Source organism: Pyxicephalus adspersus, chromosome 5 (genome assembly GCF_032062135.1).
Source record: "Pyxicephalus adspersus chromosome 5, UCB_Pads_2.0, whole genome shotgun sequence".
NCBI lineage: Eukaryota > Metazoa > Chordata > Amphibia > Anura > Pyxicephalidae > Pyxicephalus > Pyxicephalus adspersus.
The window spans coordinates 102,135,965-102,149,829 of record NC_092862.1 but is presented as its reverse complement, the minus strand read 5'-3'; the positions used below and the strand labels follow the sequence as shown (position 1 = coordinate 102,149,829).

Genomic DNA, 13,865 nt, shown 5'->3' with positions numbered 1-13,865 from the left:
GGCCCTAATGAAGCTCCCACGCATTGGCTCTTTCTGGACAAGTGTGATATCAATGTTAATTGCACCATTTCTTAAAATTCTTTATTTAGGATTTCCTAAGATAAACAGATGTCACAATATGATAAAGAAAGTTAAACAGGCAACACAGAGGTGTTTTGTTTCCTGTTAGAAACAATTTATATTTCTGCTCTATTACAGGATAAGTATATATACATATAAACATTTGTGGTGTTTGTATTTTTCTTTGCTCAGGAAGTGATCGCACACTGGATAGCTGAAAGCCGCATTGCCATCGAGCAAGCTAGATTGCTGACACTGAGAGCAGCTAAAGCCATAGACACAGTCGGCAGTGCCCGGGCTCGAAAAGAGGTACAGAGTATGAAAATTGTTTCATTTAACTGGATGTTTATTACACCAACACATACAGGATTTTTCATTCTTGACAACAGCTATTAAAAACCAAATTCCTGTTTATATCATTAGGTGTTTAACGCAATTGTGCTTGAATGTCAGAATAAATGTGAAGGAAAATAACATCCTGTAAAAACAAAAATACATAACCCCTGTGAATGCATTCCAACCACTCAGTGTAGTTCTAGTGAGTAACCACAGTCACATACAGCTCTTATATTGCTGGGTGGAAGTCTATGTGACTTAAAGCAATGACAAGCCTTTCTTCAGGGTTTTAGATGAAAACAGAAGCTAACTAAATACTGTGTCTAAAAAAATGGAAGTGGAAGCACCCTCCCTGCTGACTGATTTGTTACTATATTTGAACATTGGAAAATGCCAACAGTGTTCTGGCCTCACATATGCTGATACTCTGAGCCACTGTATGTGAGATATTTTGTTTTGAAAAGTTAAAGTTAAAATGTTTCAAATTTGCCTTTTTCATGTAAAGTGTTGTTATTTATTTAGTTTATTATAGTATAATGATTTTACAACCATAAACAAAACTCCTAGTTAATTTTTTCTATAACTGTATGTTGGGGCTGGGTTTCCCCAAAAAAGTGATAGAGGTTGGGATTATACTAACAAGCCTGATCAACAAACAGTATTAGAGGATTGTAAGGCTGCGTACACACGTTAGACTTTTGTCATTTGAAAGGATCTTTCACCATCCTTTCCAACAACAAAAGACTGAACGATGCATGAACGTGCGCTATACATAAAGCACCGTTCTGCTCTATAGAGAGGGGAGGGGGAGAACGAGCGAGCTGCACCTCGCTGCACTCTTTCCTCTTCACTTGTATTGCAGTTGTTTGTCGTTCATGGATCTGCCAGGACAGATCTGTGAACTATGTTAGATGAATGAGTGTCAAAAACAGTAAATCAAAAAACAAAAACACCAGCATCAGGTTAACCCAACCTAATGCTACAGCAGGCACTGGTGACAAAAAAGCTATAAAGCCCTAGCAGCTAGCTAATGGCAGAGCATAATCAAGCTAAGAACTAATCTCTCAGACTCCTGAAATCCTATTCAGCTGTGCATAGCCGTAGAGTAGAGTAGTAGAGTATGTGCTGGGGATACCAAGAAGGTACATCTCAGGCTGCTCAGGTGAAGGGAAGCAGGATATGCTGCTATTTCCTTGTCCTCCTTGCTACTGCAAGTGACCGAAAAGAACAAACAGAGTGTGATAATGCGGTGGCTCAGATCATAGGATCCCTGCTGGATATGTTTCCCTTAACAGACAGACAGAATATTAATTCCCTTGTGCTTGCATTGGGTCCAACACTTATGGTGTAAATTGGCCTTTATGATTTGGAATAAACGGGTTAAGTACAATTAAATTAATCACAGCTATAACATGTCTGTTGCTGTCTTTTGTTGAAGTTGAAGAATGTTTTGCATTGTTGAAGAATGCATAGTATAGTAATACAGTTTTGCTATATGAAAATGTTTTTTAACATTGTGGAAACATGTTGAAACTCTCAGGTTATTTTTTTTTATCATCTGGGTCATCTCTAGGGGAATTTACCTCCTCATTAGCTGTCCCAGTGACTCTTGCCTCTGAGAGAAAAATCTAACATTTTTATGAATGCCCCTTGGACATGAATTAGCGTGGAAATCTTTCAATGGGCACACCTTTTATGTCTGAGAGGGACTTTCTGCTCACTTTGTATAGACTTCCTATGACTTTCTTTGTGTCTTCGTGATAATGAAGGGAATTATCGCCAGTAGGAACAGAAACAAAAAAACTAACAGGGAATTTAATCCCTCTCTGTCTATCGAAAACCCAAATAAAGCTTTGGTAGTAAATATGGTTTAAGCGTTTATAGTGTTTTTTTACAATTGTGCATACATCCTCTCTTTATTGACTTAGATGTTTTTATTACACTGGATATATTTGATTTTTTTTCCCACTGTAAACAAAGAGTGTGTTTGCACTGCTTTGTGTCTTCACTGATATTTTGATATATTAAAAAAAAAAGAAAACAAACCTAATAGGTCTTAAAGAAACTACCCAAAGATTACCAGTCTGCACAAAACTTACGGCCAAGGAAGAAGGTCAGGCCTCCTCCAAGTCTTCTGCTTGTGAAGGTCAGGTACCACAAGGCTTCTTTACCAATTTTTTTTTTTGCATTTTAGTGTAGCAACACTCCTTAACACTGCTAATGACAAAGGTGCACTTCATCTCTGGAGCCTTGGTTTCGCCCGCCCACCCCATCCATTACAAATACCAAATATGTAGTCTGACTTTCCTATTGATGCTTTTGAGCCTTTGTCAATGGCCACATTCAAATCCTCAGATTTATAAATATTTATATATATTTTGCATAAAACCTATTGTAATTCTTTAAAAATTAGACATTGTTTGGAATTATATTGTAATAATCTTATTCTTTTTCTTTTTGAGATTGCAATGATTAAGGTGGTGGCACCTAGAATGGCTTGTCAGGTGCTTGACCGTGCAATTCAAGTTTTTGGAGGAGCGGGGGTTTCTCAAGATTTCCCTCTGGCTTTCATGTAAGTTTGTACAGTTACAATGGATTCCAAACTTAATGAAAACATGCAAAAAATGCTCTATATTAGCATGCTGTGCAAATGCTTGGTTCTGTGATTTTGCAGCTCTATTTAGCCTGTGCAATGCTCCCTATCGCATACCCAGCCTGTACTTTGCCCTGACCTTTTGCCTGGTTACCAACATCACCTTGCCTGCCACCTGCCCTGACCTTCTGCCTAGTTACTGATGCCACCTTGCCTGGTGCCAGTGCTAACCTTCTACTTATATATCTACATGGTTTTATCTGTGGTGCATTTTGTGATCACATCTGACTTTCTTTTCCACGCAGAAGCCTACCTTTGCTGGTCTTTCTTCTAGTAGGGTGACCCAGGGAGCTGCGACCTAGAAAACTGCATCAAAGAGAAAATCACTAGGATTAGCAGCACAAGGCGAAGACCAGGTGTAGCTTAGATTTTGTGCCCCAGGTGATCCTATGTTACCTGCCAGTAGGGGTATTGCAACAATTAGTTTCATGAGGTGCTTGAGTTACTGTGGGATGGTTGTGATCTGAATATGTTCGGAAACAGTAAATCCGTCACATGCTCTCCATAACCCATTTATTGAGATTCTTTTCACTTACTTCTAACTCTTCTAACTTCTAACTTCTTCTTTAGTTCATTTAACAAAAAGGTTTATTATATTATTATGTTTTATTTATTTTTACTTCCTGTTCTGGAAGGAAGTGAGGAAAAGCTCCTCACTGGCTTCAAACAATTGACACAGGTTCTAATCACCCTTACTTTCTATAAAACCAGAAGTTTTGCCTTGAGTAGGACTTTATTGTAATTAAAATCTATGTCTCTTTCAGGTATGTAGCTGCTCGAACCCTCCGTATTGCCGATGGCCCAGATGAAGTTCATCTCTCAGCCATAGCGAAAATGGAGCTTATGGAACAAGCAAAGCTATTTTCAAGAATGTAGAATTCTCAAGTTAACCCTATCCACTTGCCTTAATCTTGTCAACAAAATTCCTAAACCATGTAAAATGAACAAATCTAGCTGATGTTTTCTACTAATTCATGTGGGATGATAATTAATGTTTGTGTGAATATTCCATGTCTTCTCAAGTAGGCTGGTTATTTAGAAGAAGAATACTTGGAATCTTTATCAGCATGTTTACTGTCAGACATTGTGGTGTATCTCCCAGCATTTTCAAAACCACGGAAACTATTTGCTTGCTTGGAACTAATAACAGATTTCATCAATCTTACTGAACTGGCAAATAAACAGAGAAATACATAGCAGTCAATAAGCATTTATTTACACTAAGTAAAATGTAACATACTATTAATTATATGATCTTACCTGTCTACCTGTAATTTATCTTCACTCATTGTTATATGATTTAAAGTTAAATAAACAAGGAAGCTGTGAAGCAAGACAACAGTTATAAAATAATTTTATCTTCCAAGCCTTTTTCAAGTGCATTAGCCTATTCCGCATTTATAATAGTGATGTTTGTATTATTGTATTTTCCATCCGTACTGATGTGATTCCCTCCCCCATCACAAAAAACACTGAAATGAATAACTTAATATGGCCTGATTATTGCATGCACCATTTAGGTCAATATAACTAAGGTGGGAGACTTAACAAGAATTCAATATGCCTGCAAAACATCCCTTTCTAACATGTATAGAAGTTTATTCTTCACAAGGACTTTTTTTTTTCTTTGTTTTTCCTCTGTTTGTTAGTGTTTGAAGAATGATTGTTGTAAAGAAATCAGTCATATCCTTTGCCAGGTGGCTGCTAGTCAAGGTATTGTGTTTAATACAATGCATACAAAAGAAAAAAATAGGTTTACAGTTCAGCAAGTTACTGAGAAAAATGGGAAAAGAGGTTAGCTAGAATTGCTAGTTTGCCATATTAGTGTGTTCATGTTTCAAATACTTTCTGAGACATTGAACTTTATAAACCTGCATAAATACATTCCTGGTTTGTCAAAATTTACAACATGAGAGCTCTACCTTTTATTAATAAAAACAGTCCTTAAATTCCAGTCCCAAATGATTTTGTCTAGAATTAAATGATTTTGTTGGTCTGCTGCAGGCAGGAGAAAAAAATCCCTTGGTCTCCTCTTCCCCATTGACTGAAAAGGTATATATCTTTGTAATTTGTCAAAAGGGATAAGGCTGGGACTGACCTCTATCATTTGAGTATACACAACCAGGAATTCAAAGTCACCATGATTTATCTGATTGTCACCTCATCCAAGGAAGTAGGTGCTGGTCCCTAGATTGTACTTCAACAAAGACGGCTCCATTACTCGGGAGATAAAAGCAGAAGTGTTTGTTGGTAGGAGTACCGTGGCCTGAAATTCCTCTTTATGTAAAAGGTAATAATTACATATAAGTGTTACACTTCCATTTATAATGCAGACACCCAACATGAAAATATATATCCAATAACCCCTTTAATCCAAGAATAATCCGCACAAAAGTAAAAAGGTTCTCCCGGCTAGAAATCTGAAATGAAAAGAATAGAGATGTGGAATGAATGCAGTAGAAAGTTTGTCCTCACCTTTTAGTGTATGCGGTCTTCATAAATGTCAGATGTGGCTGGCCATTTTATTAGTAAGTGGATGGTTATTTCAGGACCAATGTCCTAATCTGATAGAGGTTGCCTACACATCTAACAGCTGGTGGACACATTTAGGGGTGCCATTTTTATTTGTAAAGGTCATTTAAGCTTTAGTTTTTCACGTTTCTTTTTTTTTAAAAAAACTGTTTAGGTTATGTGGCTATAGTTATCCTGACATGGGGATTTCCAAAGGAATTTCAAGGGCGTTATGACATGGGCCGAAAATATTTGCAGCAAATGAAAAATGGAATGAAAAAATGTTTTGATAAAATATGAGTTTTTTATGTGGTATTGGAATGAAAAGAATGTGTTTTGCTTCATCTAAGCAATTAAAAATACTGCAATAAGTGCCAACTTCCAGTTCTCTGTGTTTCTGATTTCTAAATATGGTAGAGAAACTTTTGCCTAATCCTAAAACAATTCAGTTCATCTTGATAGCTTTAGGAAAAGGTGGTAACATTGGCAGGTGTACAAAAGGACCAGGACACACATCATAAATTAGAGCTCATGGAGACTTTATAGTATACCATCAAGAGCTAAATTTGCTGGTAAAAAAAATGAAGTCCAAAAGACATTTCTGTAATAATCAATACAATCTAAAAATGTATTTATATACAAATGGTGTATCCACATGAATTTGATCTGGTTTCACTCTTTTGCAGTTAGACTTAAAGAAAATGAAGCAGTAGAAGAAGCCAATCAGTTGGGCTGCAAAGCTCATGGGCCCATCAGTGTAAATATTCAACTTTCAGTGGCCGTTGGAATAAGAACCAAGGTTTCATTTACAGCTAAACTCTGATAAAAATGTTTTGATGATAGATCCAAAGGTAAACTTAACTTACTACCCACTAACACAGCTGCCAGCTCCTTTTCTCCAAACTGGGATGTTCCCACACAGCTGCCCACTGAAATGATAGGTAATATCATCCCCTTCACTGTAAGTCTATGGACTGCATCAGCAGAGAAGAAGAAACATCTGCAAAAAAGTAGTAGGTAAATTTTACTCAAGTTCTATTATTACTAGTAAAAAGGAAAATATATATTTTCCATGAGTTGAGCTTTACCTGTAGCAGAGAAAAAACAGGTCTTCCGCCCTGACAAGACTGTGCTGTGTAAATGGCCAGAAATACAAATCTTAGATAAAATCCCAAGTTTCCATTTATTTATCAGGACAACTAATCCTAAAATAGCTGACATTCAGGACAACCAAGTAGACCAAAAACAGGTTTTTTAGATTGTAAAAGTAAGTGTTGCAGCGTGCTGGTTAACTTATGTAAAATTCTGGTAAGGTGGTTGGTAAAGGTGGTTGGTAACTCATGTAAAATGCTGGTAAAGTTTAAAGAATGTCCTAATTGGAGATATCTATAAAAAGATGAAGTGGATATTTGGAACATAGGTTGAAGTAAAAGCAATTTTACTGTAGAACCCACAACTGAGAATATTTGACAAGGCCATATGATTGCCTAACTCTCTGTACCTCCTAAAATGATGGGCGAAGTCAGTGTTATCCTAAAGATTTTTATCCGTAGAAAGCTGTCTTTATTTTATAGGTTTGCATTTATGTCAATACTTCCTAAACAAACAGGCTTTGGGGTGTTTATTGTGAAAGAAAATGTGAAGTTTTGTCAAGGAAGCCGAAAGCCGACTGAGAAGCACATACAAAAATAACTTTTAGGGACGCCAGAATAAGGGTGCTAAAACTGACACACTAAGTAATATATTAGTAATATTCAATCAGATCTTGGACTTGTTGAACTCTTTCAAGTCACAATGTGTACTGGTATCAACAACATTGGACTCGTGTCCATCTTCTTTTAATCATAAGGAATAATGCTTTTTTTCATAATCATTGATGACATTATTTTCCCAATTTTTATTTACGCAAATTACTTTAGGCTCAATTTAGAGAATTTTATTTTACAACATGAAAGCATTTCTTAACTCCTTCAAGACTGAAAATGAGCAACATATTTTTAGCAAGTATTCTTCATCCTTGTTTGCCGATGTCACAGCACAAGTGAACTTCCCATAGCATGCATTATAAACTGCAGAAAGTCGGATAGAGGACAATACCAATTTACATCCCATTTTGTTACAGGCCCATACCTTTTGTTTTTTTTTTATTTTAATGCTATCAATTATACAGGTGCAGTGTCAGATGTGTAACCACTAGTTGCTGCATTGCATAGAGAAGAAAAAGGACTAAGTAATGAGGGGGTGGGATGAAATTAAGTGATTGGTCACTGCAACCTGGGGAGGTGGCAAGGGCTCCAATGCTAAAAGTTGAAAGAAGCATGTAAATGGGTGAGAAAAGAAAGAGGTTTTTGGCTTAGAGGTTTTTCATGCAGAAAGTGAAGTGTATTGAATGAATATTTTATACATAAGCCATCTAATACACATAAACAAATAATATTTTTTATTCTGTCCTGTTGACATTTCACAAGACAGAATATTTGTACATACTATACTTAGTAAGTTTCATCAAAGGGTTATTAACGTAACCGTATACCGTATAAATTATTGATTGAATTACTAACTTATTAAAGTATTTATGAATTATTAACTTTGAACATACCAAGAGGTATACCAAGACTAGTTGTACTCATAGAATATTTGCATTATAATCACTGTTAAGCATTTTCCATTTTGTTATGGTCTTGGACACTATGTTTATATATATATTTACATGAACCACTTATTATTATGATGTATTTTATCGGATTTATTATTTCAGAATGTTTATATTATGATTTAGTTTTCATTTTGTTGTATATTCCTGACATGTTACATCTTTATACATATGGACTGTTAAGCACGCATTAATATCTATCCCTAAGGAAGCCCCACGTGGCGAAACGCGTCAGATTATTGCGCACCACGGCACGTCATATGAACGGTTATACGGTTACGTTAATAACCCTTTGATGAAACCTACTATGTATAGTATGTACAAATATTCTGTTTTGTGAAATGTTAACAGGACAGAAGAAAATTATTATTTGTGTATGTGTATTAGATGGCTTATGTATAAAAAATTCATTTATTACACTTCACTTTCTGCATGAAAAACCTCTAAGCCTCAAACCTCTTTCTTTTCTCCACCCATTTACATGTTGAACATTACTTAGAGGTGGCTCAGTTTAAATAAACTACACATAAACATTCACACAGTGAGGAGAAGTGGAACACATTCTTTACAAAAGTTGAAAGAAGTAGACAAAAAAAAAAACAGAATAGGTGGAACAGATGGAGACATGTAATGCTCTGAGTCTCTTTAGGATTGCCATTGGGACTTATAGCATGCTGCTAAGTGGGAGGTAATGACTGACCCCCATTATTGGGCCTAGAGACAGGAGCTGTCACCAAAATCTCCTATGTATCACATGCTTACACTGGTGAATAAGTTTAATAAAAAAAAAAAAAAAAAAAGACTGCCAACACTTCATCTTCTGTCAGACAGAGGTCTGCTGTTTGCCAACATAGGTTAAAATGTCTATTTTCCTAATGAATTGAGCATTTATAAGTACGATTTTCAACCTCTTTGAACTGAAAGAGTCTCAGTAATTTAATTAAATCTGCTGTATAGTGTATAACTGATTTATGTACTTTTTATTCTCACCATTAAATTACATGGGGTATTAATTCAATTAAAGAATGCAGTAAATAAACAGTTAATTCATTTCAGCAGTGGTAACAAATAATGTGAGAATTGTGGTTGCATTTTGTTTTTATGCCAAGATTACAAGGAACTCTGGGTACATCTCCGACTGTATTTACTATAATGTCACTCATGAACCTTGAATCTAAATCAGCAGGGGAAGGGGAAACACCAGGTCTTAATATTTTCAATCTGTGGTCATGTACAGATGAAAAGTAGTGAAAATCAGAGATAATGTATAGTCCTGCTAGTGTGTGGGGAATGAATTGGTGAATATGACACATTGTCAGGTACATGTGACTATAGAGTGGGGAGTCATTTGATGATTTCTCTATACAGCTCTCACGTTATCTGTCACATGTGGTCTCTCACTTGCAGTAGAAGATTTTGTGGATTTTCTACTTCTCCTATATGAAAGAAGAAGAACGCTGCAGGAAAATACTAAAATCAAACATTTTAAGCACTTCCCTTCCAAACTTTACTTTGAAATTTAGCCCTGCTGAGCTTTTAGTCACAACAGGGATTTTTTAAAGCCTTGACAAGTCTGAATTATATCTGAAGTATGGTGGTTTCTGGAATGTATTACCCTGAAGAACTTCCCTTATTTAGAGTTCATTTTAGTATAATGATTTGATAAATGTCATTCCATTATAATTCTGTTAGGATTGTCCAGCAATCCATGCTTGGGATTCTAGGTAAATCCCCCATTAGCTAAATATGAAAGGACATTATGGAGGGTGTAAGTCTTGTTATATTGTACAATATTTCAACACTGTAAATCCAGTTTTATACTCATAATAATAAAGGTGTACATAGGTGGAAGGAGATGGTTCATTCTTATAGCATACACATAATGAAAATGACAAGGTTTATCCCTAGAGCCACTCCTAAAGAAGTCAGTGTAAAAAAATTAAATTTGCATTGAATAATTTACAACACAGAGTGCAATAAGACTTTTACAACAAATAGGTCCAGGCACCAAGTAAGTGAGGGTTTGTGTGGAACACAAAGGTAAGTATTTCCAACTAAAGGAAAAGGAACTTAACAACTAGAAATAGTGGAGAAAGTGTAAATGTTTTAGTGTTATACATTTTTTAAATAATATAATTGTATGTTTAAGTTTAATTATTAAAAAAAAATATTATTAAATAATATAATTGTATGTAAAGTTTTTTTTATTTTGTTTTTGAACATTCCTATTTTATGTCTATTAGTATGAAATAGTAAACTAATATCAAATAAAGTACATAAATAGGTTTGACGCTATAAAGTGGATAAGAGCACAACAGTTAATAAATAGAACTAGGATAGCTCAGAAGCATCCTAGGGTCACTGATTTTTGCAATCTGTATCTATTTTTACTAATTAGGTAAATGTTCACTCTGTAATGCCTATTTGAAAATATGTATTCAGTTTATGTGTTTAAACAGAGGCACACAAAACCTCTAAGGAGAATTATTTCATTCATTCATTTCCTTTAATAGGTCTGCAATTTAGGGTTTATGTCCCTCACTCTGCATAGTAGCTGGATTGTGCACTGCTTCAAAGACATAATGTTTTGATGAGGTGGTTACAGGTAATAAACTCCCAATGTACCAGACAAATCAGATTCAGCTTCTGTGCAGCAGGTAATGTCTGCCAGATGTATGTGCAGACATGAATCCTGGCTCAATAACATGTGATAGGCATGTAATTTATACAGCCATAATTCTTCTATTTACAGACATTTATTCTGTGAAAAAGGACATCAAAGACCGCTAAGTATCGGGGAGCACTCTTTGTGTATGCAAGTATGTTCATAATCTAAAAGAGACAAAATGGAGATAGTACAATCAAATTGTAGTATGTAAAAACAGCATAATGCTACTAAAATGACCTAGATACATAAAGATAAAATGTGCATCAGTAAACACAAATATATATATAAAAAAAAGGTAAAATATATATACACCAAGAAATGTGTGCAATAAAAACCCATACCTCAGGTTTAAGGGTGGAAAAAGAAGAAAATTGAATAGAAATAAAGTTAAAATAAGGTGGGCTAGCTACCCTGTAGTTCTCAGTTGGCAGGAGCTGCATCCCACAGTGGTATGGGGTGCATGTAGTTTTTAGTTATTTAGTATATCTACACAAGGGGCTCCTCCTGCTGGTATGCACCACCCCTTAGAATGGCCAGTGTTCTCTTTAGCGTGGTGACTGGGCAAAGCCTATCTGACAAGGTGAGGAATTGCCAGCTGTCGGCCAAAGAGGCCTTTGCCTGTGTGTAAATTTAAGACGGTGTCAGTCAAGTACTTTTGCATTTTGTTGGAAAATTACGTATCATCACTTCAATAAAAGTGGCAACACATAGTTCTCTTCTGTGGGTCTGCCAAACTTTAGGTAGTATAACTCATTCTCAGTTGAGTGCTCTCATTAGAAGTGAGGATCTCTTGAGTCATCATCCCACCTAGATATTTTGGTTCGTAACCTCACAATGTTGCCAGGTATTCTTGTGATTACTGTGGTACTAAGTCATGCTGACCCTTGTCTGAGTATTTTCTTGTTGTTATACTATGCCATACCTAGTTCAACTGTTGAACTTTTTCTAGCTTCTCTACTTCGAGAAATTCTTTATTGAGATGAGAGCGGCTGCATAGGCCTTCCCTACATAAAAATCCCTTTTTTAGGATTGCCAATAGTTCCCCAACATTGTGGGACCAGTGCCAGAACTATATGATGTGGTTAGTGAACTAAATAGCTATTTAGTTTTACTGTCTTTATATGTCATATTATAGCCAATGTAACTAATTGCCACTGACTCATGGCTTTACTTGCCTTGTTTACTCCTCTTAGAGAGTGTTCATACCTGGTTCACCAAAAGATCATACAATTAGAGATCCACCAGAAGCTAATACAGGTAGCCTCTCAACTTTAACAATAGGCGTAATGAGAAAATTCATTCTTTGGAATAAGAATATACCACCATTTGTGTACAGTTCATTGCATCCCCGACCAAAGATCTAGAATGTATGCTTTCTAAAACTTATACTCAACTATAATTCATGTACCACATTCTTAGCCAAGAAGCATCTAAGGTAAAATGATTGAAAAAATTCTAGATTTATGGTAATAAAGCTCATACCTTTTTGGCCAACCACTTGTGGAGACTGGATAGACAGTTTACCCTCTTCTGGGTAAAGATGGACAGTCCAGAACTTCCAAACACATCTTCCATACCAAACTCCATTAATTGTATTATAGTTGTAATTATTACCACTTCTTTCAGTAGTAGAACAATTCTGTGGATTTTAGGTTTGCAACTAAACAAACCATAAATTTAAAGCACTTCGTATCACATTACCCCATGATTTCTTGGCTACGGTTCAAACACTTTTTCCCTTCAAATGGAAACCTTACAAACCTAAACATCTGGGAGTGTTTTTGACAAACTTATATGACATTCTTTATTCAGCCAACAGTCTGGGTTTATTGTGCCATTTAGAATCTCTCCTTGACACCTCAGAGGTGTATCATATCATGGTAAGATAGTGAGGATAACTTGGTCACCTAAACTGCTATACCCAATGCAAGTTTTACTAACTTGTTTTTTCCTTTAACACGTTCTTCGTATCTTGCAGATAAAGTTTCTTAATTTTATGTGGTGGTAAGAGACAAGAATTTCTTGGAGGGTCTTGTTTCAGCCTAGGCGAGGGGGGGGGGGGTTGTCTTTCTAGCATATTGCCATTTACTATTCTGCTCCACAGATAGCCCAACTCTTGGCATACCACACAAGGTTTAAACCTCCACTATGGGTCTTATTGGAAACCATGGAGATCGACCCAGTCCCTATGGAGATATTGCTATGGATCCCTCCAAAAACTAGGCCATGTACCCAGAATCCTATTCTAAACCATTCACTCTGTTTATGACTCAATAATAGGCCAATATTCATGTGGGTAATGGCTTCTCTGGCCCCACTGTTCCCCACATGGACCACCATAGTATTGTTAGCATAGCTTTTTGCTAACTTCAAACATTTAACTTTGATTGGTGGATTACCCATGGCTTCCACACAGTACATAGCTTCCCCCCTCCCCCATGACAAATTATTGTTCATTAATTTTAGAACAAAAGTTTGTGGCTCCCCTTGCAGAGATTTTCCGTAACCTCCAAATTAAACACTTTGTATACTCACGTATTGGTGCAACATCCCCACCCAGTTCATTCTCTCCTTTTGAGCATATTTGTCACTGGGACCCTCAGGGCAAGGGAATAATTTCTACTATTTATGGCCCCAACAAAACAAGCACTATCCTTTACTACTTCCCATATGTATGCAGCTGGGAGGAGGACCTTGAAGCGTCCTTAGACCATGAGGATTGGTCCCAAACTTTGGAACCTGTGGCCTATTGTAGTGTCAATCCCCCAGAATTTATTCAAATTACAGGTAGTCCCCGGGTTAAAGATATCGGACATACAGACGCCTCCTAGATACCAACGGGGCTTTCCTGTTGAATCCTGTGCAGAACTGAGGCACACAGCTGAGGTTGTGGGTGATCTTAAGTACAGAGCTTTTTCTGCAGCCTTTTTGCAACTCTTTAATGATCATTGTTTGCATATCAAAGCACAGCTTGCTCCAGAAGT

The 13,865-nt window shown here is 36.3% G+C and overlaps 1 protein-coding gene across 2 annotated transcripts in view; it reads left to right on the top strand.

The window, feature by feature from the left end:
• Nucleotides 1-4,388, top strand: part of LOC140331345 (acyl-CoA dehydrogenase family member 11-like) — a 47,760-nt gene extending 43,372 nt beyond the window's left edge. For both annotated transcript variants that reach the window (XM_072412302.1, XM_072412304.1), the window contains 3 exons: nucleotides 253-369; nucleotides 2,859-2,968; nucleotides 3,814-4,388. In XM_072412302.1, the coding sequence (XP_072268403.1) occupies nucleotides 253-369; nucleotides 2,859-2,968; nucleotides 3,814-3,925 (339 nt within the window). In that variant the 3' untranslated portion in view covers nucleotides 3,926-4,388. The remainder of the gene's footprint in view (nucleotides 1-252; nucleotides 370-2,858; nucleotides 2,969-3,813) is intronic.
• Nucleotides 4,389-13,865: the final 9,477 nt, after the last annotated feature.